The following is a 25,581-nucleotide window of genomic DNA, read 5'->3' on the forward strand; positions in this document are numbered from 1 at the left end:
ACAGAGCTATCAGTATGATCATCAAATTCTTCCACACAAAATCACAATGTACTACGATTTTGTTTGTGTCCTTACGCTTCCTTCCTGGTTTTCGTTTAACGATTCCACGATTCCATCCCTCTAAAAACAAATGTAATTAGAGGGAAAACATCAAATTCCAACACATCTGAATTTCATTTATCATGTATAAAAATTGAGTCTATACATATATCATTTGCAAACCCTATCACTTGATCAAAACTGTGGCCACATCTACATAAAAGTACCTTTGTCTAACCAGTTCACAAAATTACTCTACCAAGACAACAATCACTAGTTTCTTACAAACTCTCCAAGCTAACAAACTCTGCTACGAGCTTATCGAACAAAAATCTCTCAATTTCTCTACCAATACCATCAATATCATCTCCTAAATCTAACTCAATCTCCCTTCCTAGCACCTTTTCGGTGGAGTCCCTTCCTGTTTCCTTCTCTTGGCTAACAAGCAACATCCACAGATCTTCCTCTATCATCTCCTCACTTGTCGTGGATCTAATCCTTCTAGACACGGGCTTTGTCCACATGGGAACACCCAGACAAGGCTCGAAAATCTCCATCAGCCCTGCATTTATACGGTCAAACAAAAGCCTCCTGTCCGACCTTTTCCATGAAGCCTGATTGCCAAACTTCTTCTCCAGGGTCTCAAATACAGAAATGCTTACTGGCCATTCTGGAGGGCACCAGGTACCTAAGTCCATTACCGAGCTCCTAACATAAAAACCTATCTCCGATAACACATTAACAAGGTAGGAATAGTCTCTGCTTTCTTCAACTCTTAACAATCTCATTGAATCTTCATTTTCTCTGCAACTGCTTGCAGATCCTTCATTAGTATCACAACCATCATCACTTGAAACAATCATTCCATATCCTTCCGAGTATGCGTCAGAGTAGTCTGATTTCAAAAATGCAAGTTGCATACACAAATTTAGCATGAATAAATTGAAAAAGAAATAATCAAAAGCGTGAACAAAAAATAAAATTGGGTTACTATCTTCAAAATTATAGTCAACTCACCAGTGATATCAACACTCATACTTTGCAGGAATTCTGGTGTAGGCGATCGCTCTCCACTATATAGTGGTTCCAGAACTGAAACTGGACTAGGCTGATAAGCGTCCTCCAAGCTCGTCATGGAGTCTGACTCTGTGGTGGAGCAGTGCAAAAGAAATGGACTTTCTTTGTAGCATTCGGTGGATGTTTCCTGCAGTTCCACAACAATTTAGAAAAGTGTCACAGGGTGACATTGCAATAGTAAATCTTGAAATAACATGAATAACCAAACAACAATTAATAAGCGTTTTCACAGTAAACTGATATAAAAATAAACAAACCATATACAGAAAGACTATCTGTCTTCTAAAGAAAGAAAAAACCTGCTGAACTGAAGTATCTGTTCCATGACTGGAAGAATCGTCATTTTTGTCTACAAAGATGCAGGTTCTGCGTCCAGATTGCCGCTTCTTGAAATTCCAGGGAGTCTTTCCCACGGTTTGAACACCTTTTAATCCTAGGCTAGGATAAGATTGGAGTTTCTTACAGTTGGATCTCAACTTTACAGGGCCGAAGCCATCATTCTGGTTGAATTTGTACTCCCTTGATTTGTACTGCCCCAAATTAATAGACCCTTTTGGCTTGAAACTCCATTCATTGCAAAGAGCTGCATATTTATCTTGCTGTGTTCTAAACTTACTGAGGTCTAGGTCTTTCAGGTCAACCCGTACGAGCTTTCTTTTTGGTTGAAGATGCCTAAAAAGCTTGTGATCCAATGTTCTTGAGCCTGTTTCATGGGCAGACATGGCAAGCGAATTCCCGAGGGTAGCGCCTTTACAAGCCATTCCTGATTCTTCCAGCTTATTAGTCATCTTCCGTCGTTTTGAGAGTTGCTTTTTGGCTTCCTGGGATCCATATGACCCATCTGAATAAGACAAGGAAAACCTTATCGATTCAGTTTTCATTGCAACTGAGTCGCCACCTCTGGATCCTAACTGTGAGACCTTTGTATCAATGTTGGCTTTGTTGCAACTTGTATTTTCAGTTAGCTTCCCCAATATTTCCCTCAAAACTGTAGACCTTAAGCTTACTGGTTCCATGTCAAATGCCAAGTTCTTTCTTTCTTTTACTTCAACATGTATTTTCCCGCTACTATGACTAGAAAACCCCGCGCACTTTCGATCACTGGAATGAGAAACATCAAGGGAACTCAAAGAAGGGAAACATCTCGCAGAATTCTCGTCCTTTCCATGCTTCGGTTTCAAAACAACAATTCTACTACCGGGAATGCATCCTTCTTTGTTTGACCCCAATTGCGATCTTGAAAAATCATCTAAATTTATGAGTCCAACTTCTCCAAGGGATTCTCTGACAATTCCATTCTCAATTGTTTCAAGTAAAGTGGCATTTTGTAGCTTGCAGGGGAAACTTGTTGAAGGGGAAACATTTCCACTGCCAGAAGTACATGTTGAAGGGGAAACTTGCGGATTATGCAGATGCTCGCCGATCAAAAAACTTCCCCCATAATCCGTCACTTCAGGTACTCTCAACCTGAATGAATGGCGAGACTCTCTGGCACCAATGGAAGCAACTCTGCGTAGGTAATTCTCAGACAGCACTCTTCTTTGTTTTTGGACAGGCACCTGAGGTGGCGAGTTATCAAGACCCATCAGTTTTGCTATAACACTTGGTGTAGGTGTAGCTTCCATTCCTGCAAAGTGTTCTTGATATAATCTATACAGGCACTGTGTACACTTTACTTTCTACAAAATGCAGGAATGTACCTGCAGAAAATGGGAGAATGCTCTTCGTCAACAAGCGAAAAGAATACAACGCGAAAATCCAAAGAACAACAAACAGATAAGGATTCAGTGAACCCGAATGAGCATCCGAATGATCATAAATTTTTTTTGTTCCTAGAAACCTAGTAGATACAGAACACTGAAGTTTGAAGTAGAAACCAAGTTATTACCACAACTTCTTTTGTTAAGCAATCAATGAAACAACAACAAACGAAACAAGAATTTAAGTAAATTAAACACAAATTAATATTACCGGAAAAAAAACAATTTCAGACCTTTAAACCACAAAAAACCCACACTGCCATCATATGATATGATCATCCTAACTACTCCAAGAACATCAACTTCATTGAAACAAAATCATTGCAAAACCGGTCGTAGTTAAGTTGGTTATAGCAATATGCTTCCTCTTTATGTACTCAGTTCGAATCTCCCTCCCGCAAATTTAGATTAGATTAAAATATCGCTCGAAAAAAAAAAAAAAAAAAAAAAAAAAAAAAAAAAAAAAAAACCCATCATTAACAAAAGCACAAGCAAGCAAGAATCAAAAGCCAATAGAATTATGAATTGCTCTATGAACTAAAGAACAAAGAAAACAAAGAAAATTAAAATTCGTGAATTAATAAAAGGCTCAAAGAGTCAAAGGGTTACCTTTCTAATATTGGTCAGGCCACCATAGTTTAATTCCTCCACCAAAACCAACAATCTTGACACAACTCTCCCTTCATTTTTAGATTACAATTTAATAAATTAACAATCTCATCAATCACACACTGGCTTTTATATAAATCAACCCAAGAAAATGACTCAAGAGTTATACCCGCAAATCTCAACAAAATATATATATTTAAGTCAAAAATCGAAAAATAAAACAGTTTTTGCTTATTTGGGCACTGAAGTGGATAAGAAATCAAATCTGAAAAATGGGTTTTGGGTTTAATTCCTGGGTTCTGAAGAAAAAATTGGATCCGATGAGAAAAAAATGAAGAAATGATTGGGAAGGTGAGAAGCAAAAAATAAAGAAAACAGAGAGACAATACAAAGGTGGCGTTGCTTGGCGTTTTGGTGCGGGTCGTTTTATTGTATTTGTTCCGTCGTTTTTGGAAATATACCCCGAATTATTTAATTGTCTTTGCTTGCGTAACTCCCGCCAGAAAGATATGGTTATTTAATGGGGGATTTGATTGGAGCTTTCCGATTTTTGATTAGTACAGGCATGGAAGGGGATTTGGGAGTGGAAAATGAACTTTGCCGAATCCTTTTTCTAGGATCATGAGAATTCTGTAATCGTGATCATTCATCATATATCGTCCAATTAGTCTTCATTATGTACTATTTATATATAATTTTAAATTTTAAATTTATAATAATTTCTGACTTTACGATATACGATAAACGATCACGATCACGGGATCTCTAGATCCTCAGGAAAAAGATTCGGTTGGGAGTGGAAATAGAGGAATGTTGGGGTGTGTGCATTTGGAATGTCCGATTCAATGTGCATTGGGAGATCATGATTTGACTTTTTGACTTTTACTAGGTCTTGGATGTTTCCTGGGTTTTTGGAGCCTGAGAAAAGTGGGTTGGGTTTATGAGGTTTATAGTTTGGGCCTGCTTGCTGGATTGTAGAACAAGATTTTTGTCCACATAATCTTTGCTCCCATCAGACTGTTTGCAAGTCGACTGTTGATCCAAAATGGCAAGAGAGACTTGCATGTAAATGGAACGTAAAAATGACGGCGTTTCAAGCTATCACACGTCAATATATGTTACAGTTTGCTCATATAGCAACGTGTGGTGTGACTGATTTGGATTATTATTAATTTTACGTCTTCGTTGCATGTACTTCAACGTTGCATACTACGTTATATATACTTCAAAATGTACAATTTTTTTTTTTTAAAGTGGGACAACTGGTGGCAAATCACGGTTATCCACCCCTTTCTGGGGCCGGAAAAACTCACAGAGGCATTTCAGCCTCCTCCTGGCCCCAAGTCTAGCTTCCACATCAGCAGCAGGTTTCGAACCTGAAACCTCTAGTTTTTAGTTTCAAGAAAGCTTCGTAATCCGATCATTTACCATTGGACCACCATCTCATACAATTGGCTACCTACATTATATAACCTCATAACGTACAATTTTAGGTCAACTTCATGATAAAGTGAGGTTAAACTTTGCTTAGATCAAATCAGATGTTTATTTAAGGGTGGATATACGTTTCAAATTGCGATATGTCTCGTACAAGTTTTGAATCTCTACTAATTTTGATTTCCTCGAGCCATCTTTTAGGTGTATTGCGGCTTGGTAGTTGTATCGTCATATCGGATTATCAAGGGTTTTTTTCTATTAAAAATATCTTGTAAATAGTCGAAATCTTGTTGTAAGTATAAAGTATCGAAACTAAAAACCCGACTATGTTCAAGGGAATGAAACATTGTTCATATATGTGTAACAAGAAATTGGAATTATTTCACATACAAAGAAAGAGAAAAATGAAGTGGAAATAGAATCTTAAATCAATGATTTTGGCATAGATGTCCAAGTTTTCACTTTATTGATGTCAAAAGTTGAATCAATTAGAGATGAAGTGAACATCCATAGGTGTGCTCGAGCAATATAAAAAATAAAGAAGTAAACACAACATACACCTAGTATACCCAAAATTAAGCTACACATATTACCGAAATATAAAATTTACTCCACTCAACAAATTTTTCTTTTTTTCTTAAAAAAAAAATTAAAAAAAAAAAAAAAAAGGACTAGCTAATGATGAAGCACAACAATCTATCTTTTCGAAAATCGGAAAGACTCATATAGATATTTTGGCATTTCTTAGAAAACATCATGTGGTTCAACAGCATTAAAAATCGAATTCAAGATGAGCCGTGAAGAACACGAACATAAAATTTATATCAACCACTAAACAACCCTGTAGTAATTCTCAACAATTCAATTGTATCATTTGCACTAACTTAGTTGTCAGGTGAGTGGTGAGCCCAAACACTTTTTTTTCATAAAAAAATAAAAAAAGGGCAAAATGTGAGAGATAGTGGACGGCCATATCATTGATAACCATCACCTCTCATGGAAAAAAGTTGGTTTCTTTATCAAAAGTAGAGAACACCACAAAAACCAAGTCACGTTTTCCATTTCCATGATGATATGCCTGCCCCTTGATCTTGTTTGGAAATGCAAAGGAATATGTCCTATTGAAAATAGAGAGTTTTAACAAAAAATTCACGGTACTATTTATTTTAACAAAAAAATCATATTTTTACACTAAAAAGTTAATCGTAGTACTATTCACTTTATTCTTTATTTTGTCCTTATCATTAAAACTCAAAGTTTTCAAATCATTTTCATTAGTTTTCCTTTGAAACTATTGACAACTAAGTGACTCCAATGGCTTTTGCTCTCAACAATATTTGTTGTGCTTTTGCTTTTCTTTTGATATATATTCTCACATAAAGCAAATACTTAAGAGGCTTAAGATTAGGACAACATGCTTCAATGTGTGCATGTCAGATCCATCCTTATTTCAACTTTTTTCTTTTGCTATTTTATGTTTACATCTTAAATTTCTTTCTCGTTGAAGAAACTATTCTAAGGGTTTTAAGATACCATGTGATTTGTGTAGAGCAAATTTGTTTGTTTAACTATGTGATTGTGTGAAATAACATTTTTACTATGATTAGTGTGTAGAATACTTCAAAATGTTGACGTAAGATTGGAGAATCATATCAACCGTCCAACCACGTGAACATCCGATTAAAACAAAATAATCGTTGATCTTTCCGCAAGTGACTGACAACGTCAGCAACGTAGTCCCACAACTAACTTTGGCTCATTTTTTGGGCTAAATTTAGCCAAAATTAAGTTTTAACCAAAAACCCTTTTTTTTAGCCAAATAAGTTTTAGGTGAGTTTAAAACTTAACTTTTGAGTTTTAACCCAACCATTGGAGTTGGTCCAAGGGTTTTTTTTTTTTTTTTTTTTTTTTGTCAAATGATAGATTTGTTAGATTAGATGTTAGGTTAGGGAGCTGACAGAACTCATGTCATGGTGCAAGGGTAACACTCATTTTCATCAATGTGGTAGATAGCCACTTACGAGTTGGTCCAAGTAGGGATGGGCAAACGAGTATAGGAACCGCGGGTCGAGGCAGGTAATCACGGTTCGGGGCGGGTACAGGCCGGTTCCTAATATTTTAGAGAACAAACGGGGCGGGCCGAGTCCAAATACTTTGAAAAACGGGTACCCAGACCGACCCGTTTCTAATTATAATGAACGGCCGAGATTGAATGATAACCTATCACCCAAGGACTCGTGGACGCAGCCCGGATCGGCCCGTTTGTAACGGGTCGGATTCAGTCTGATTCCTGTAATGAAATATGATGTACCCAGCCTGTTTCTTTTAAACTCCGGTCCGGTCCGGTTTCTTCAAAATTAGGTCCGGCCCATGCCCAGCCCTAGGTCCAAGGGTTTTAAGAGACTATGATTTGTGTGGGGAAAATTTGTTTGTCTAACTATTTGCTTGTGCGAAATAATTTTTTTACTTGATTAGTGTTAGAATCTTCGAAATATTGACATGAGATTGGAGAAACAGACCAACAAACTAAATTCCGACATGAATAATGGTATTTGAATTTTCAGTATTAAATTTAGGCCGAAAATAGCTGTGCGAAGGAAATAAAACGATGAAGCGATTCCAAGTTGCAGCTTTTGACAATAAAGATTATTTTTGCCATTTTATTATCATTTAGTAGGTTAAAGATTGATTTTGAGTTTTAAAGGGTTTTTCTTGGGAATTTGGTAATTTTTCGCTTTATTTTTCTTTGGCAGTTATTGAGACTATTTAAACAATTTTTAGATTGTGTTCGAATCATCTTATCATATTATTTAATAAAATTTTGAGATTTTAAAAACATTTGAACTTCTAAAAGTGGCCGTTCGTGATACTCGAATTATAAGTTACATTGTGGCAAGTATACCGCAAAATCTTTGTACCATTTGCCTTAATTCCAAATGCAATCATGCTACACATGCTGTGTATTTGTATTTACTTAATTGATCTTTGTTGGTCATGCAAGTAAGATGCATTAACAACATTGGCCAAAATACAATGAAGTCGGCCGCCGTCAGATACGCGGTTGCACCCAACCGCCGATTATCTGGTGGTAACCATATAAACGGCAGTTGAAATGAGGGTCACGTTGGTTGTAATATGTATATAGCCAACATTCATACCATGTTCATAGTGATTTGTAATGTCGAAAAAGAGTAATCATTTTCTATATTACTAGCCTTCATGCACACGCTCACGTGCATGCAGAAGATATTTTTTGAATCAAGGCATGTTACGGGCGACTTACACGTTTTAAATGTATTTATATGCATAAATTGACAAAAGGAAAGTCAAATATTTGAAGTAAATGAATAATCTTAAATCATGCTAGAAGAAACTCCTCATAAACCAATTCAAGTAGTTGAATTCACATAATAAAATCGGTCTCTATAAAATTTAAATTAAAAATAGAGAAAATAATATTTAATAAATAGTTGATTGAATCACATTATTACTAACTCACTGTGAGGCTAAACTCAGCCCCTTCCCCTTAGTGTAGATAATATTGTTTGTTAAAAAAAAAACAATCATTTGACAACTAATTTAATCACATTATTATCGGCATGCGAATGACCTTTTTTATAACCGGCATTACACGCCTCTTAAGATGTTTTGAACGTGTTTAAAAATAGAGAAAATAATATTTAATAAAAAAAACTGTTTGAATCACATTATTACTAAGCCCACCCTCTCTCCCTTAGTGTAGATAATATCGTTTGTTAAAAAAAAAAAATCATTTGACAACTAATTTAATTACATTATTATCCACGTGTAAATGACTTTTTTTTTATAACCGGCATTATACGCCTCTTAAGATGTTTTGAACGTGTTTAAAAATAGAGTTGAATCACATTATTGTTAGTCTACTATGAGGTACTAATTAAAAAAAACCACAAAAAATTAATTATTACAAAAATATTGTTAAAATGATGAAAATGCCCCTGTCTTATTTGATGTATTATTTTGGAATGCCCTTGAAGTTTTTTGTCTTGGGGACATTTTTGTCCAATTATTTTTGTTCAAGCTTGGTGACACCAAAATCACTATTCACCTTTTCCATTGGCTTTATGTTTGATAGTTTGATGCATTATTTTGGGATGCTTTTGAAGTTTTTTGTATTGGGGATATTTTTGTCCAAATATTTTTGTTGAAGCTTGGTGACATCAAAATCACTATTTACCTTTTCTATTGGCTTTATATATAGATAAATAAATATTAATTTCGAATTCCGGTATGCACAAATGTGAATAGAATGTAAAGAATTGAACAGGTGAATCGATCGGTACTTTGATAACTATTCTATTTAAGGATAATCGCTAAAAATATAGCGATTGATTTCGCAAAAAGTCGCTATCTTCATACTGATCCCTCCCGTTTCAATTTTTTTTATATTTTATTTTGTTAATGTTTCTTTTATTTCTCTTACCATAACAACAAACTATCATATTCGTGTTTTTCAAAATATATTTTTTTTTGTGCAAAATATATTATAATTCATTTTTACAAATTTGTAATCAATGATATAAGACCTAAATTGAAAAAGAAAAAAAAAGAAAATGATACGATCGGTACTTCGATAACTATTCTACTCAAGGATAATCGCTAAAAATATAGCGACTGAAATAGAAAAGAGTCGCTATTCTCATACCGATCCCCCACTTTTCAATTTTTTATTTTATTTTATTTTGTTAATGTTTCTTTTATTTCTCTTACCATAACAACAAAATATCATATTCGTGTTTTTCAAAATATATTTTTTTTGTGCAAAATATATTATAATTCATTTTTAAAAATTTGTAATCAATGATTTAAGACCTGTAAACACGAAAAGTTCCTGAAACAAGAAACAAGAATACCGTGTACAAAATATCTTTTTGTGTTTAATGATTTTGGGGTTACAATCTCTTTGTAATTTGATCCTCTGATTCTATCTTCGTAGGGTGTAGGTTTGTGGATGAGTTGTTGATCCAAAGGGCCGTCGGGGCTTGATCTAGGGATGAACAGTTGATGAACGGATCTTCGAGGGCTTTTGAGCTTGATCTTGAATACTGGGTGTATGGATTTCTTCAAGGGGGCCGTCGGAGCTTGATCTTGAGGGTTGATGGATGAGCGGATCTTCAAGGGCTTTTGGGCCTAATCTTGAAGATTGAGTGTATGGATTTCTTCAAGAGGCCGTCGGGGCTTGATCTTGAGGGTTGATGGATGAGCGGATCTTCAAGGGCTTTTGGGCCTAATCTTGAAGACTGATTGGATGTGTGGATTTGTTGAGGTTGTTGATCCAAAGGGCCGTTGGGGCTTGATCTTAGGACGAACGGATGATGAACACTTTCTTCAAGGGGCCATCGGGGCTTGATCTTGAGTCGGCGGAAGTTCTTCAAGGGCCGTTGGGGCTTGACCTTGAAGGAGGGTTTGACGAAGAACGAAAAGTGTTTTCTTGATCCTTCGGGATTTGCTTGAGAGCTTTAGAGTTTCAAGGCTTCAAGGTTTTGGTGTGATGTAAATTCCCTTCTTTCTTTCTTTCTTCCTTTCTTTCTTTCTTTCTTCCTTTCTTTCTCTCTTTCTTCCTTTCTTTCTCCCCTCTAAATGAATGCCTTGGCTTCCTATTTATAGAATTTCAAAACTTGATTTTTGGATTTAAATAATCAGATGAAATAAATCATTTCTGCCAAGTAATGACACGTGTCCTATTTGATGACTTTTCCAATTTATTTCGATTTTTCATTGAGTCACACGCTACATGTAAAATTTATGTGACACGTGAGTGTTGAAATTTTAATTATTGGTCAACATTCATTTCACCGAAATTTCGATGTCCACAAATGCCCCCACTTCAAGGCGCGTCGTAGACATGTGCTTGTCACGTGTAGAAGATGCGTTTTGAAGTCCCTTAATGTAGATGTCAACCCAAGGGCCGTCGAGGCTTGATCTTGAATTGAGCTGGAAATTTCTTCAAGGGCCATCGAGGCTTGATCTTGAGTTCGACTGGAAGATTTTCTGGTTTCCTCCAATCGTTGATTTTCCACAAGCTTAATCTTGAACTGGGCTGGAAGATTCTTTTGGTCTCCTCCGAAGGTCTGAACTTACTCCTTTTATCTGGAGTTGAATTTGATTCAAGGGTGGTGAACACTTGATTTTGAATCGGACTTGTGATTTCTTCAAGGGCCATTGAGGCTTGATCTTGAACTGGGCTGGAGGATTCTTCTGGTCTCCTCCGCTCGTTGATTTTCCTTTGTGCTACTCTTGAACTGGGCAGCAGGATTCTTTTGGTCTCCCCCCGAAGGTCTACGAGCGGTTTCAGGATATGGCAGGCAAGTACGAAGTGGAGGTGCTGACCTGTTTCTTTGTTCAATCTTTCCAATTCGTATTGAATACGAATCGGAAAGATTGAAGTTTCCTTGTCCCTTCTCTGGCAGTGTATCAACCGTTGAAGATGACTACTCGAGAGCAATACTAGGTAAGCAATCAGGAATAGATTCCAGGTAGTCGGTTCCAGATCGGAAGACTGACTCCAAGTGCCGGCTGATTGCTTCTTTCACTTTGCCATGCGAGTAAGAACAAGGACAAAGGAAAAGACAGGGAAAAAGCATGATATGAGATACCTTTGCTTTCGAAGAAGCAGCGAATGAATCAACACATATATTTGTTGTGCTTGTCTCCACATGCTTCGATGTATCATTTTCACTTGCCTTACTTGCTCCCCTTTGCAGAAGTGGTATTTCCTTATGCAGGTTTAGCATCTTCTCTTGTAGTATTTGTCCTTCGATGCAGGAGTTGAATGCAACCTTTGCATTTAAATGGTGCTTCACTTCTTGGTGGCAACTGGTTTGAGTGGAGGTTCCGACATATTGCTTTCTCTGTCCTTGTCTTGGCAGGTGAGAACAAGGGCAAAGGAAAAGATAGGGAAAAAGCATGATATGAGATACCTTTGCTTTCGCCCTTGATGATATGAGATACCTTTGCTTTTGAAGAAGCGGTGAATGAATCAGCACATGCTTCAATCTATCGTTTCCTCCTGGGTCATCTGTACTCCAGGCATCTGGTATCTTCAAAGGTTGAATAGGTTTTCTCAAAGGAAGAAGAAGAATTGTGTATTTCGAGAGGCTTTGCTGGGAGTGCGCCCTCAGAGGTGAGGAAGAGTTGGGCATTTTCTTCAGGTCTGCCTTGCCATAAAAGACGAAGGTCGACACATATAGGGATTTCTTAATAGCAAGTGGTGGTACCGTTCTTTTACCCTTGTCGACAAACGTCTCTTCGATATCTGAACGACGCCTCTTCGATTTCTGAACGACGCCTCTTCGATTTCTGAACGAGCGCCACTTTTGACAAAGTTGCACGCGTTTTCTGAAAAGCAGAGAAAGCGTCGCCGAACTTTGCGCTTGTCGGCTAAAGACGTGTAGTTGCGATGATGGCCTCCACGTGTTCTCGACTTTGTCAGATATCTTTTGACAAAGTTGAACGCATTTTCTGAAAAGCCACGAACGCGTTGCCGAACTTCACGCAGGAAAATCCGGATTTTTGAATCGGTGGTCGTGTCGCTTGGCTTTTTACAGAGGTATCGATCACTCCAACATACACACTCTGAAAATTGCCCATTCTTGAAAATCGTCTCCGGCCTTTTGAGAATTATCTTCATCCACCCATTCTCTCTGAACACCTTTGAAAAAAATGACTAACTCATCGAACCTTTGCTTAGATTTGAGTCTCAGCAGCGATCCGGTTGCACCCGGTCAAGGTAATGTATGGCGCCCTTCTTTTTTATCTTCTAACGGTCCTCTTACAGGTGAAGACTCCGTGATGCAGGACACCACAACAGCTACAATAGTAGCTAGGAACCTCCTCACTCCAAAAGATAGTAGGCTGCTGTCAGGACGGTCCGATGAGTTGGCCGTTCAAGAGTCCCTCGCTCTCAGCGTTCAGTGTGCAGGCTCTGTGTCCAACATGGGCCAACGCCTACTTGCTCGCTCCCGTCAGGTTGAATCGTTGATGGCAGAGGTGGAAAGTCTCAAGCAAGAGATCAAGCAGCTGAAGTATGAGAATAGAAGTTTGCACGTGCTTGCAAACAACTATTCGACGGGCATGAAGAGGAAGCTTGATGAGCTACAAGAGTCTGAAGGTCAGATTCAAAGTGACCGTCAAAGGTTTTCGTCTTTCCTCCAGAGGCACATTTTTCCTGGGTCTTCCAGTGTTTGGCCAAGTATTGAGGCCTCGAATGCTCTATCTTCGATGCCTCCCGCTCCGATGCCTTCCGCTCCGAGAGTTTTGCCAAATAATGGGGCTTCACGTGAACATCCTTTGTGAAAGCTCCAATCTTGTATTTTTTTTTTTTTTTTTTTTTTTCATGCTTGTAATTTCTTGAAGATTAATGGACATGTTTTATTTTATTCAGTGTATTGTGCTAAATACAAATAAAACATATACATCACTAAGTTTTTTTTTTTTCCTCCTTCGGTGGTGCTGATCCACCAAAGTTTTTTTTTTTTTTTTTTTTTTTTTTTTTTCTCCTTCGGTGGTGCTGATCCACCAAAGTTTTTTTTTTTTTTTTTTTTTTTTTTTTTTTTTTTTCTTCGGTGGTGCTGATCCACCAAAGTTTTTTTTTTTTTTTTTTTTTCTTCGGTGGTGCTGATCCACCAATGTTTTTTTTTTTTTTTTTTTTTTTTTTTTTTTTTTTTTTTATGTTGGAAAGTGGCCAACTTGGCTATGCTTTCAGCTAGACAACAATTGCAAATGCTTTTGGCTATAAAAAAATTATAAAGGAAGAAAAGGAGAAACATTTTCCTTGTTTTAGGGAGGAAAAACAGGAAAGTGTTTTTGTTTTTTTCTTCCACATCCGTTGGTTTAAATAGCCTTTGAAGCAAAGGAAAAAAAAGTGAAGATAGCTCATTTCGGTTTTGGAGAAAATAGAGAAGAAGAGAGAGCTCAATACTCTGCTGAGAAAAAAAAAAAAACTGCAAATAGAGAAGAGAAGCTGCTGCTTCATTTGGTTAGTAATCATCTACCAAAGTAGTTGTTGTTTGTAATAGCTTTGAGCTATATGTATAGAGAAGAAATTATTCATTATATTTCTTCCTCTATTTGTTTCTTTGGTGTGTGAGAGCTTTTGGGTGTATTGGGTTATTTGGGCTGTGAGATTACCAACACTTTGTAAACTCCCATTTGGTTGATAGTGGATTATTGGGTGAGCTCCTACTGCTCCAAGGACGTACTCCAGTTACACTGACTGTGGAGGAACCTCGTTAAAATTTTTTTTGTCTTTTATATTTTGTTCTTGCATTTTTTTTTTTTTTTTTTTTTTTTTTGTGTTTTTTTTTTTTTTGTTTTTTTATTATATATATATATATATATTTTTTTTTTTTATTAATTTTTTTATATGGTGATCTGCAAGGCTGAGGCTGCCAAATCGACGAAGAACCCAGGAACGCGTAAATTGGTGGTGTAGAAAGAGTGGTGTTGTGCAAAGATTGCAAAGGGATTTTTGCTGTGTAATGCCTTTTGGTCACAGTCTTCCCTTGGTAGTGACGTTGCCGTGCCTCTTGCTGCTGCTTGGAGCTTGTTGCAGTGTGTCACTTTTACCGTGTGGGGTTATGCAAAAGACTGCAGCGAGTTTATGCTGTGTAGTGCCTTTTGATCATAATTTTCCTCGGTGGTGACGTTGTTGTGCCTCTTGTTGCTGCTTGCTGCACCGTCATCGCTGCACACCATTGCACTGTCTGTTGTCCTGCTGTTCAAGTTTTGTGGCTGTTTTTTTTTTTTTTTTTTTTTTTTTTTTTTTTTTTTTTGCGGTCATGGTATTTTTCAAATGTTTTAAGAGCAACACCATTACCATTCTTGCGAAGGAAAATGATTCGCAAGATAGGGGAACAACTCTGAAGATTTACGCCCCACTGACTGGCCTTAAGGCGCTTGCTCTTCCTACAAAAGACAACTCCATGCATATTAAGTCGTGGTCTTCTGAAGTATCTTGGAAGGTGGCAAACTTTGTTCGATCAAATACGAAGAGGGAGGCGTGCTCACCGGGGATTCTTATCTTGAACCCTTCACACCATGCTCATGACAGTCATCCGGCTTCGTTTAAGCTTCTCGGAGATCACATCCGCAGCGGAGCTATGGCTTGGAATGATGCCTTGTCGACTACCGGAGAAGCTGTTTTTGATGAGTCTTATTGGGAGTGGCTTGAAGATGTCTTGGGCCGATCTAAACATGTGCTTACTAGCATGGGCCTTTACCATGCCGTGTACGCATCTTTGTTTAGTTATGATCTCCATCATTCTGTCCTTCATGCGTTCTTCGAGCATTGGTGTTCAGCGACTAACACGCTTCATACAGCTCAAGGAGAGATGTCAATTTCACTTTGGGATCTCCACAAGATAGGGGGATTGCCAATCCAAGGTAAGTTTTATGACGAGGTCGTTCCTAGTGCGGAGGAACTTTCTCTCTGCAATAACCGAGGATTGCCTGCGAGTTGTCGCTGTTTATTTTGGGCATATCACAAGCTTTTCCAAGATGCTCGAAGTAAATCAGGCGTGAAGATTTCTTCATGGATCCGCTTCTGGTATTGGGAGGACACAAGGTACAAGAAGTCCTCGAAGAGAAGAAGTTGCAACAAAACCACTAAGCCAAAGGGAGACTCATATCCATCTGGTGCCATTGGTTCAGCTAGGCGCCGTTCCCCTGCCGAGTTGAGAGCGTTTGAGGACCTTGGCATAGCATCAGAGCATGTGGAAGAATCTTACCTAGCTGCTTTCTTAGCTTGTTGGCTTTGTAAGTTTGTTTTTCCAATCGGCGACGTCAACTTTGTTCGTCCTGGGGTTTTCAAAGTTGCTAGCAAGATGGCTGCAGGTGAATCTTTCAGTCTTGCTATCCCGGTTTTGGCCAATATTTATAATGGCTTGAGTGTTGTTTCGAACTCAGCAAACACTGAAGATCGTGCCGCGGTTCTTCCCTACCATTATGTGTATGGTTGGTTGGGTGAGTACTTCGGTACTCATTTTTTTTCTTCAACTCTAAACAAGTCAGGGCCTTTGATGACGAAGCATTCTGGCGTGCTTTCTTCGAAGAGCCTCGATGATTCCCAGGCGCAAGCACTGTTTAGAAGCTGCGAAGGCTTGAAGATGGACTATCTGGCGAGAGTTGGCTCGGTGCGGCGAGGCATCATGGACGATTCGCATCTTCGCTTCTCAGACTTATCTTACCTTGTAAGTCTTCGCTCAGGGTATGTTTCTTTGCGGCAAGAAGATCGATGCATTGTTCAGCCGTATAGTCCCCACCGTTTCAGCAGGCAATTTGGTTTTGTCCAACATGTGCCAGGCAAGCTGAAGGAAAAAAACCAATTAGACTCCTTGCAAGCCGTGTATATGCATTGGGAGTCTTGTACCCGTGCATGTACAAATGCTTCTATCACCCTGCCGGCAAAAGACGAGTTCAAGAGTAGTCCAGTAACCCGTGCTTACATAAGTTGGTGGTCAAAGGTATATTATGAGAATTCGGGGATGGCAAGTGGTACCAATTCTTCTCATTCACACCTCAATGTATTGAAGGAGGGGTGTTCTGTGGTTCCTACACAACTGATATCTTTTGATTGCGCGAGTGCTGCTACTTTGCAAGATAGACCAGTGGTTTTAGTCCCTCAATGCCCACGCTTGTCTTCTCAACATCTGGATGTATCTGAAGAGGCCGGTGATGAAGTTGATTCGCACGAAGATGGACTTGTTTTGCGGCAGGGTCAACAAGTTTTAAACAAGCGACGTCTTGAAGGCGCTCAGGCTGATAGCGATGTCAATTTTCGTCATAAGAAGAAAGAAGTGTTTAGGCTCCCTCAACTCGATGGTAGTGTGTCGTTTGAGAAAGACGTATGCATCTTCTTCTCTCTTATGACTTCTTCTGCTTTCATTGTTCTAGCTTTTGTTTCTAACAGCTTTCTTTGTTTTCTTTAGGTTGGGCCTTCTTGTTCTTTTGACTTGGCGACCACAGGTATTTATTCTTATACGGAGATGCTATTTGGAGGCGACCTACCCACAGGCGAAGAGATTGGGGATCCACCTGGTACAGAGCTTATCCCAAGTTCGTCAAGTTTCCCAAGTTTGCCGTGTGTAGGTGGAGGCATGCAAGATCCCGTCATGCATTCTACACCTTTGCCAGCTAGCTCTGAGATCTCTCTGAGAGGGCCAAACCTTAGTGGTACTGAGCAGCTTATTCATCGCATCAATCTTCGTGCGGCAATGGATATCAAGAGCCATATTGAGGGGAGGATTTTGAAATGCCCGTCGGAGGACCTTGCGTTGCTTAAAGAGGACTTGTCGAAACTTATTTCTGCAATTGACAATCTTAACATTGATTCTTCATCCTTGAAGATCAAGATCGCCGAAATTATGGCCGCCTCAACTGAGTATTCTTCCTTGCGTGTTATTTCCTCGAAGAAGTTGAGTCCAGATGTTAGAGCTCACCAACTTGCTGCAATAGACTTGTCACTAACCCAAGCCCGGTCTTCTCAGCAAGCTGCTTCGGGAGATTATCAATCTACAGAGACTTCTTTAGCTTCTGTCCGGGTACATCTAGATACGTTGATGCAAGAACAAGAACAGCTTGGCATCGAGGCATCAAAACTTGAAAGTGTTCTCGGGGAGCAGGGAGCTACACTTTCTCAATGCCAAGAGGAGATTTCACGCCTAGAACAAGAGAAAGACATGGCTATGGAGTTGCCCATCCTGTCTCTCACTGAGGTAGAGACTTTGAAGGCTTTGGAAGGCTTGCTTGAAGACCGCCTCCTTAGTTTTAGGGACATAGTTTTCAAGTAGTGTCTTCCGCCCTTTTTCTTTTGTAATCAGACTTTTTCCTTCAAAGAAATAAAATGTTTGCATTCTTGAATTTGCTCTTTATTCTTCAAAGCGTTTTTTTTTTTTTTTTTTTTTTTTTTTTTTTTGAGATGTGACTGTACTTGAAGTTTTGAAGTTTCAAGTTGCCTACGTACCCTTGGTTGAGGAGGGATCAAGTCATGACGTAGTTCAAATGAGTGATGGTTTTTTATGATGATTTTGCCGTACACAGTTTATGCTCTTGCGGGCCAGGAGCGTGGCGCGTTTGCTTTAGGGGTAGTAGCGCTTCAAAAATCTGCCGTTGATGGGGCCGATATTCAACCCGTCTTCTGCCGTGATTAAGTAGGCGCCATTGGTGTAAATCTCTTGTATTACGTAGGGTCCATCCCATTTTGATGTGAACTTGCTTTTTGTCTTATGGGTTGTAATGATAGGCCTACGCAATGCCAGCACGAGATCTCCGGCTTGGAAAGACCTTGGGCGGACTTTCTTGTTGAATGCCTTGGCTAACCGTGCTTGGTAGCATTCCAAGTGTTGTTGAGCTTCGAGCCTTCTCTCATCCAGCGCTTCCAACTCCTGAAGGCGCAACTTTGCATTTTCTTCATCAGTCAAGCCTTCTTGTATAGCCATCCTTAGTGAGGGGATTTGACTTTCAAGCGGTAGAACAGCTTCTACGCCATATACGAGAGAATAAGGTGTAGCTTGGGTAGGAGTCCTATGTGTAGTCCTATATGCCCAAAGTGCTTCACTTATTCTTTCATGCCAGTCTCTCTTTGTTCGGCCGATTACCTTTTTCAGGAGGTTGCACAGCGTCTTGTTGAATGCTTCTGCGAGGCCGTTGGCCGGAGCATGATACATGGAAGACTTGTGCTGCTTGAACTTGTATTTGTCGCAAAGCTCGTCCACGAGTCGGTTGGAAAACTGCTTTCCATTGTCCGTGATAATGTAGCGAGGCACCCCATATCGGTGGATGATATGCTCCTTGATGAAACGAACAACAGTTTCCTTTTTTACTTCCCTTAAAGGTATGGCTTCAGCCCACTTGGAGAAGTAATCTGTTGCAGCTAGGATGTAAGCTTCCCCTGCAGATGACTTTGGCGTAATTGGTCCCACAACGTCCAATCCCCATGCGTCGAACGGCCATGAAGCAACTGTAGGGTGTAATGGTTCAGGCGGTTGATGTATGAAGTTGGCGTGGAATTGGCAGGCTTGGCACCTTTTGGCGTGTTCCAGGCAGTCCTTCACCATGCTCGGCCAGTAGTAACCCATTCTTTTAAGCTGGAAATGTAGCTTTGGTCCAGATTGATGTGCCCCACACATACCTGAATGTGCTTCTTCCATGGCTTGATTAACTTCTTCCTCACCTAGGCATCTCAGGAGCAGTCCTTCAAAAGAGCGTCGGTAAAGTGTTCCTTTGTAGTAAAGGAAGCGAGGTGCTCGTCGACGTATTTCGGAACGGTGTCTAAGATCATCTGGAAGCTTTCCGTGCTCTAAGTAGTCGATCAGCGGCTGTCTCCACTCTTCAGCATCGACTGGAAGTACTGAGATGACATTTGTATCATCTAGTAACATTTCATTAACGAGAGGAATCACCCATCTTTGGCAAACTGGCACGTCTGCAACTTCATCTTTTCCTAGTGTCATACTTGAGGCTAGATTGGCGAGAGCGTCTGCCATTTGATTTTCCTTTCTTGGCACATGTTCTAGTGTCACAGCTTCGAACCTTTGTAGCAGTTGGGTCGCTAACCGGAAGTATGGGACGAGATCATCTTTCCTCACCTCATATTCAGTTAAGAGTTGATTGATTATGAGCTTGGAATCGCCATATACCTCAAGAGCTGTGATTTCCATGTTGATCGCCATTTGGAGCCCGATGATCAATGCTTGGTACTCAGCAACATTGTTGGAGCATAGCTCATTCAATTGGAAGGAGTAAGGTAGTATGTGCCTTTGTGGTGACATGAATACTACTCCTGCCCCTGCTCCGTCTGCTCGTGCGGATCCGTCGAAGAACATCGTCCATGTCGGGAAGATGTCGATGTAGAACACCTCCTCGTCAGGCAAGTCATCTGAGATTTTCCAATCAGCCGGGATTGGATGATCGGCAAGGAAGTCTGCTAGCGCTTGTCCCTTGACGGCTTTAGCTGGGACGTAGATGATCTCATATTGATTAAGAAGCAAAGCCCATTTAGCGAGTCGCCCTGTCAAGACTGGCTTAGTCATAACGTATTTGACAGGGTCGGCTTTAGCAACCAAGTGGATGGTGTAAGCATGCATGTAATGTCTGAGTTTCTGAATGGCAAACACCAAAGCGAGGCACATCTTTTCTATTGGGGAATAGTTCAACTCAGCGCCGGTGAGAGTTCGACTGAGGTAGTATAGTGCTCCTTCTCTTTGGGATTCATTCTCTTGCGCCAAGAGTGCTCCGATTGAACTTTCCTGAGCAGCAATATACAATATGAGTGGTTTCCCGGGCACAGGTGCCCTCAGGACAGGTGGACTTGACAAATATTTCTTTATGCTTTCAAAAGCATTATGGCATGCTTTGTCCCATACGAATGGAACATCTTTCTTCATAAGGCGACTAAACGGTTGACAACGCCCTGCGAGGTTAGAGATGAAGCGTCTGATGAAGGCTAGCCGTCCTTGTAGACTTTTCAGCTCGTGCAGGTTTCTTGGCTCGGGCATGCTTTGAATGGCCTTGATCTTTGATTGGTCTACTTCAATACCACGGTGCTTGACGATGAAGCCGAGGAATTTTCCAGAGGTGACGCCAAACGCACACTTTAACGGGTTCATCTTGAGGTTGTATTTTCGCAGCCTTTCGAACACTATTCGCAGATCCTTCAAGTGTTCTGATCTTTTCTTCGTCTTAACCACCACATCATCTACGTAACATTCTACATTTTTGTGTAGCATGTCATTGAAGATTTTCTGCATTGCGCGTTGATACGTAGCTCCAGCGTTCTTTAGACCAAAGGGCATTACCTTGTAGCAGTAGATACCTTTTGGAGTACGAAAGGCTGTTAGTTCCTCGTCTTCGAGGGCCATGCGAATTTGATTGTACCCAGAAGAGCCATCCATGAATGATAATGCCTCATGTCCAGTGGTTGCATCCACCATGATTTCAATAATTGGCAAGGGGAAGTCATCCTTTGGGCAAGCATCGTTGAGGTCCCGGAAGTCTACGCAAACACGTATTTGTCCTGATTTTTTAAGGACAATGACGATGTTGGAGATCCACTTGGGGTATTGCACTTCTCGAATAAAGCCTGCTTCGATTAGCTTGTCGATCTCGACCTCGATTTGTGGGATAAGCTCAGATCGATAGCGTCTTTGAGTTTGCTTTATCGGCCGTGTTCCAGGCCTGACCGCAAGATGATGAACAGCGATGATAGGGTCCAGGCCGGGCATTTCTTTGTAGGTCCAGGCAAAGACGTCTTTGTACTCTAACAACAACTGATAATACTCCTCTATCTCATATGTACTTAATAATGCACTTACGAAGATAGGTTTTGGTTCCTTGCTTGTACCTAAGTTGAGTTCCTTGAGATCATCGATTGTGGCTTGCCCCCCATCTTCGAGCTGTGGTGGTGCAGCAGTGACATCTTCCTCGGGGATTTGGTCTTCTTTACCTTCTTGAACCGTGACGTGGAAAACATCTTGGATCTCCTCTTCGGTGCTGCCTTCTCGAGCTTGTCGGCATAAGGATTGTCTGGTGTTCTGGGAGAGGCGTTCCTCGCAATCTTCATAGGAAGGAGCCTTGACCGGGTAATTGAAGAAGTCTTCTGGGAAGAGGTCGCACATTGTGATGGGGATGGACGATCTTTGTGTCGAAATTTCATTATCTCCAACACTTTCACATTGTTCTGGAGGTTGACAGGAGCTGTTTTGCCCCCTTTTCGACTGATAAACTTGTGGACAAGATGGTTGCTGCTTGTCCAATTTCTTCGAAGCGATCTTCGAAATGCATTCCTCACAATCTTCATAACAAGGAGCCTTGATCGAGAAATTGAAGACGTCTTCGAGGAAGAAAAGATCCCGCATGAACGATCTTTGTGTTGTAATTTCATCATCCTCAACATTTTCATGTAGCTTTGAAGGTTGACGGTAGCTGCTTTGCCCCCTTTCCGATTGGTGAACTTGTGGACAAGACATATGTTTCTCGTGCAGCTTCTTCGGAGTGACATGAATCCATCCTTCATCTTCGCTTGACTTGACTGACATGGTTTTGGAGCATGCCCCCAGCGGTTGAGGTGAAGACTTTGAGTCGAAAGAGCCAGAAGTGACATCTTTCTTAGGGATTTCATCTTCAGTGCCGTTCTCTTGGGTTTGTTGGCATGAAGATTTGCCAGTGTGGACGATGATGCGCCTCCTTACCTTCAATGGTCCTTTTGTGTCAACCTCTAGGATTGCTTGGCGCTTCATCCTTGAAGGAATCAAGCTTCGAACGTCGTCTTTTCCTCCTAACCCATCGAGCTTTTCTCCCTTTGGTGTTGTCTTCCTCTTTCCAAAAGGCTTCTCATTATCTTCAAATCTTTCTGAAGCTGATCGTTGCAGAGGAGAGATAACTGTGTTGCTTTGTTTCTTAAGCTTTAACAACCTTTCAAAAACAGAGCTTTGGGATGTCGGCGCTTTAAGCCTCTTGAAGACAGAGGTTCGGTCTTGACCACCAATGCGATTAAACACTGAAGTTCTGGAGCTTGACTGGCTCATCCTATCGAAGACCGACGTCCGATGGGAGGGTTTAGGCTCTTCTTGGTCTTGTTCAATGCTCATGCTGACATATTGAGTGCTAGTGTTTTTCGCTTGGCTTGAAATCATCACAGGTGCATTTGGTGTGAAACCAAGTCCGGCTTTGTTGTTGTCAACTCCGTAACCATGCTCCTTCAACTTCTTTTGAGTTTTGGTGAGGTTACGTTCTTCGTCATTGACAGTGTTTGAAACCTTCTTTCCAGCCACCGCAGAAGAAGCGAAGTCGTACCCGGCCTTTGACATGAGTTTGTAGGCGTTAGGGTCGAAACCTTCCTCGGTCCTCTTGGTTGGAAGAAAGCTTGATTCCACCTTCTTTGGTAGAGCTTTTATGAAGCCTTGTGGTAGTCTTGCGACCTTAGCACCCCTGAGCTGTGTCAAAGGCAAAACTGCATTTGTCTTGAGCAAGTTCACATTATCCGTGTGCCACTGTGTATCGGCTTTTCTAGTTTCGAATGGAGATTGACCATTCTTTCTTCTTGACATTGGGATATACCGGAATATGGGTGCGTTCGGTCCTTCTGACGGCATCCTACTCCCTTTGGTTGTTGCAGGTTTAGCAAACTCGTCATCATCTTTGCTTGAAGATGGCCCGGCCTGCTCTTTTTGTTTTTTAGGCATGGCTTGCCACTCCTGCTTTTTAGGTGCTGCTCTGCCCGTGGATTTGATCTCTTCCGGAAGGGCTTCGGGTACCGTCTCTTCATCCATGTAGAACTTGGCATCTGCAAAGTGTGATTCGGCTTCGGTGAATGGCTTGGTATCACCTTGGATCACCTTCACTCCTTCTCGGTAAAATTTTAGGCATTGGTGAAGGGTGGACGGCACTACCCCATTTGCGTGGATCCAAGGTCTTCCTAAGAGCAAGCTATAGGAAGTTCTTGCATCAATCACGTGGAATATCGTGCTTGATTTGAGCTCTCCCATGGTCATCTCTACTCGGATCATACCTATCGCCCTTTGTCCTCCTTGGTTAAAACCCTGGATCAGCAGACGGCTCAGGGATAGTTCATTCACCTTGATGCCGATTATGGTCATTGTTGATTTTGGCATGATGTTTATGGCTGACCCACCATCCACAAGCATGCGGTTGACTTTGTATTCCTTTATGTACCCGGAGACGAAGAGAGGACGGTTGTGAGGCTTTGATCCCAACAGTAGGTCTTCGTCAGTGAAGTTAATTACGTCATGGGTGGCACAACATGTGGCACATTCATGTGGCTGAAGCTTCGAGCCTTCGTCGTTACTTTCTTGCACTTCGTGGTCGTCGGGACCTGCCAAGACTGCTGCTAGTGCTCTTCGCATCTTTTTTGGCAATGGTAGCGCTTCCTCGATGCTAAAGTGTGTTGGCAGACCTTCTCCAGGTGTAAGGGTCTTTTCTACCTCAGTGGCAATAGCTTTGCCTTTTGAGGGCTCTTCTATTTCTACTTCAACCATGTGACAGGCCACGGTAGTGCACTGTTGGAAAAAGTCATTCGGGAAGTACTCACGCAAGGAAACGGGAATGCGTGGCTCCTGCTCCATAGGTTCCCTAGCATATGTTGTTTTATTATGCTTTATGTTTCTTTTAGGCTTCGCATTGTTGCGGCCGTGGTGATTTCTTCTTTGTTCCACCTTTGGCTGTATGACTTGTGGTCTTGGTTTCCTTGTCTTTTTGTAGGTTACCAATATCCATCCTTCTTCATCATCAGCATGTGTATCTTGGTCGCTTCTCTCCAGTGATGGTTGTGTAGGAGGTGCCGTGCAACTTAAGCATTCACGGGAACGGTCAGGTGTCATTTGGAGAGGCACAGGATTAAACGATCCAAACGCAATTGTAGTGGTATGCGTTGCGGCCGTGTCCTCAAGGTCGAGCTCAATTTGCCCTTGTTGTGCTAGCTTCATGATGAGTTCTTTGAGAACGAAGCACTTGCCAACAGGATGGCTCACAATACGATGATACTTGCAGTACCTAGGATCGTTTGTGCGATTCATTTCTTCAGGACGCTTGCATTCGGGTAGCTCAATCACCTTTTTTTCCAGCAAGTCATCTAACATGGCAGCCATGTCAGAGTCAGGAAAAGGGTACGTTTTCTGTTCCAACTCTCTCAAGGTGCTCTTGTATCTGTCTTGGGTGCGAGAAGGCTCACTTGTCTTTATCTCCTTCGCTTTCTTCTTGGAGGAGATCTTGATGGGCGCTGAGGAGGTCTTGATGGGCGCTGAAGAGGTCTTGATGGGGGTAGCGTTGACGGTGAAAGCTTCCTTAGCGGGCTTCTTCCCGGTCTTGTCTACATTTGGGGCGAATACTTTCTCCTTATTGAAGTTAGTAATTGGCTCCTTTTTCCCATGATTAGCGATACTCAGCTCCATGTCGTGGGAACGAGTTGCTAGCTCTTCGAATGTTCTTGGTTTTATGCCTTGGAGGATGTAATGTAACCCCCAGTGCATGCCTTGAACGCACATCTCAATGGCAGAGGTTTCAGAAAGCCGATCTTTGCAATCCAGACTTAAGGAGCGCCATCTATTTATGTAGTTGACGACAGGTTCATCTCTCCACTGTTTCGTACTGGTCAGCTCTAGCATGCTTACAGTACGACGAGTGCTGTAGAAACGGTTGAGGAATTCCCTTTCTAGCTGGTCCCAACTGTTGATAGACTCAGGTTCGAGGTCAGTGTACCAGTCAAAAGCGTTACTTTTCAGCGAACGCACGAACTGTTTGACGAGGTAGTCTCCCTCTGTCCCAGCATTGTTGCAAGTTTCAATGAAATGGGCGACATGTTGCTTCGGGTTGCCTTTTCCATCGAACTGCATGAATTTTGGGGGCTGATAACCTCTTGGCATCTTCAAAGCATCAATCTTCTTGGAGTAAGGCTTTGAGTACAGTACGGAGTCATGCGAGCTTCCTTCGTACTGTGTCTTGACAGTGCTTGCGATCATCTCCTGTAGCTGCTGGATAGAGAGAGATCCCATGAATGCCGTTTCTTGGTCTAGCTTTGGCTTCTCTTCAACTTTCTCCACTGGTGGCTCCTCTTCTTCGTCGTCTTCTTTCTTTAATAGGCCAATATTTGGGTCGACTTTCACGTCCG

The 25,581-nt window shown here is 41.0% G+C and overlaps 3 protein-coding genes across 3 annotated transcripts; 2 read left to right on the plus strand and 1 right to left on the minus strand.

Annotated features, from left to right (window-relative positions):
• Positions 1-155: 155 nt before the first annotated feature.
• Positions 156-3,974, minus strand: LOC137735268 (uncharacterized). The gene is made up of 4 exons (XM_068474682.2): positions 3,486-3,974; positions 1,416-2,816; positions 1,057-1,243; positions 156-934 (listed from the first exon to the last, which is right to left on the minus strand). The coding sequence occupies exons 2-4, from the start codon at positions 2,739-2,741 to the stop codon at positions 321-323; spliced, it is 2,127 nt and encodes a 708-aa protein (XP_068330783.1). The 5' UTR covers positions 2,742-2,816; positions 3,486-3,974; the 3' UTR covers positions 156-320.
• Positions 3,975-14,740: 10,766 nt separating this feature from the next.
• LOC148695924 (uncharacterized) lies at positions 14,741-22,300 on the plus strand. Its single transcript, XM_088696621.1, has one exon. The coding sequence runs from the start codon at positions 14,741-14,743 to the stop codon at positions 16,886-16,888; it is 2,148 nt and encodes a 715-aa protein (XP_088552747.1). The 3' UTR covers positions 16,889-22,300.
• LOC148695925 (uncharacterized) lies at positions 16,907-17,749 on the plus strand (the record flags this gene model as incomplete). Its single annotated transcript, XM_088697433.1, has 1 exon — positions 16,907-17,749. A coding segment is annotated over one exon (843 nt), but the record flags the coding sequence as incomplete, so codon positions are not given.
• Positions 22,301-25,581: the final 3,281 nt, after the last annotated feature.

This window comes from Pyrus communis, chromosome 7 (genome assembly GCF_041283825.1).
Source record: "Pyrus communis isolate YQ-2024b chromosome 7, ASM4128382v1, whole genome shotgun sequence".
Taxonomy (NCBI): Eukaryota; Viridiplantae; Streptophyta; class Magnoliopsida; order Rosales; family Rosaceae; genus Pyrus; species Pyrus communis.

Bases quoted from the DNA above. Each gene is read 5' to 3' on its own strand.
- LOC137735268 (XM_068474682.2), bottom strand. From the start codon at position 2,741: ATGGAAGCTACACCTACACCAAGTGTTATAGCAAAACTGATGGGTCTT. The intron at 1,244-1,415 runs GTTTTTTCTTTC...GTGGAACTGCAG, and splicing joins CAGATACTTCAGTTCAGCAG to GAAACATCCACCGAATGCTA. The intron at 935-1,056 runs GTGAGTTGACTA...TTTTGAAATCAG, and splicing joins TATGAGTGTTGATATCACTG to ACTACTCTGACGCATACTCG.
- LOC148695924 (XM_088696621.1), top strand. From the start codon at position 14,741: ATGGTATTTTTCAAATGTTTTAAGAGCAACACCATTACCATTCTTGCG.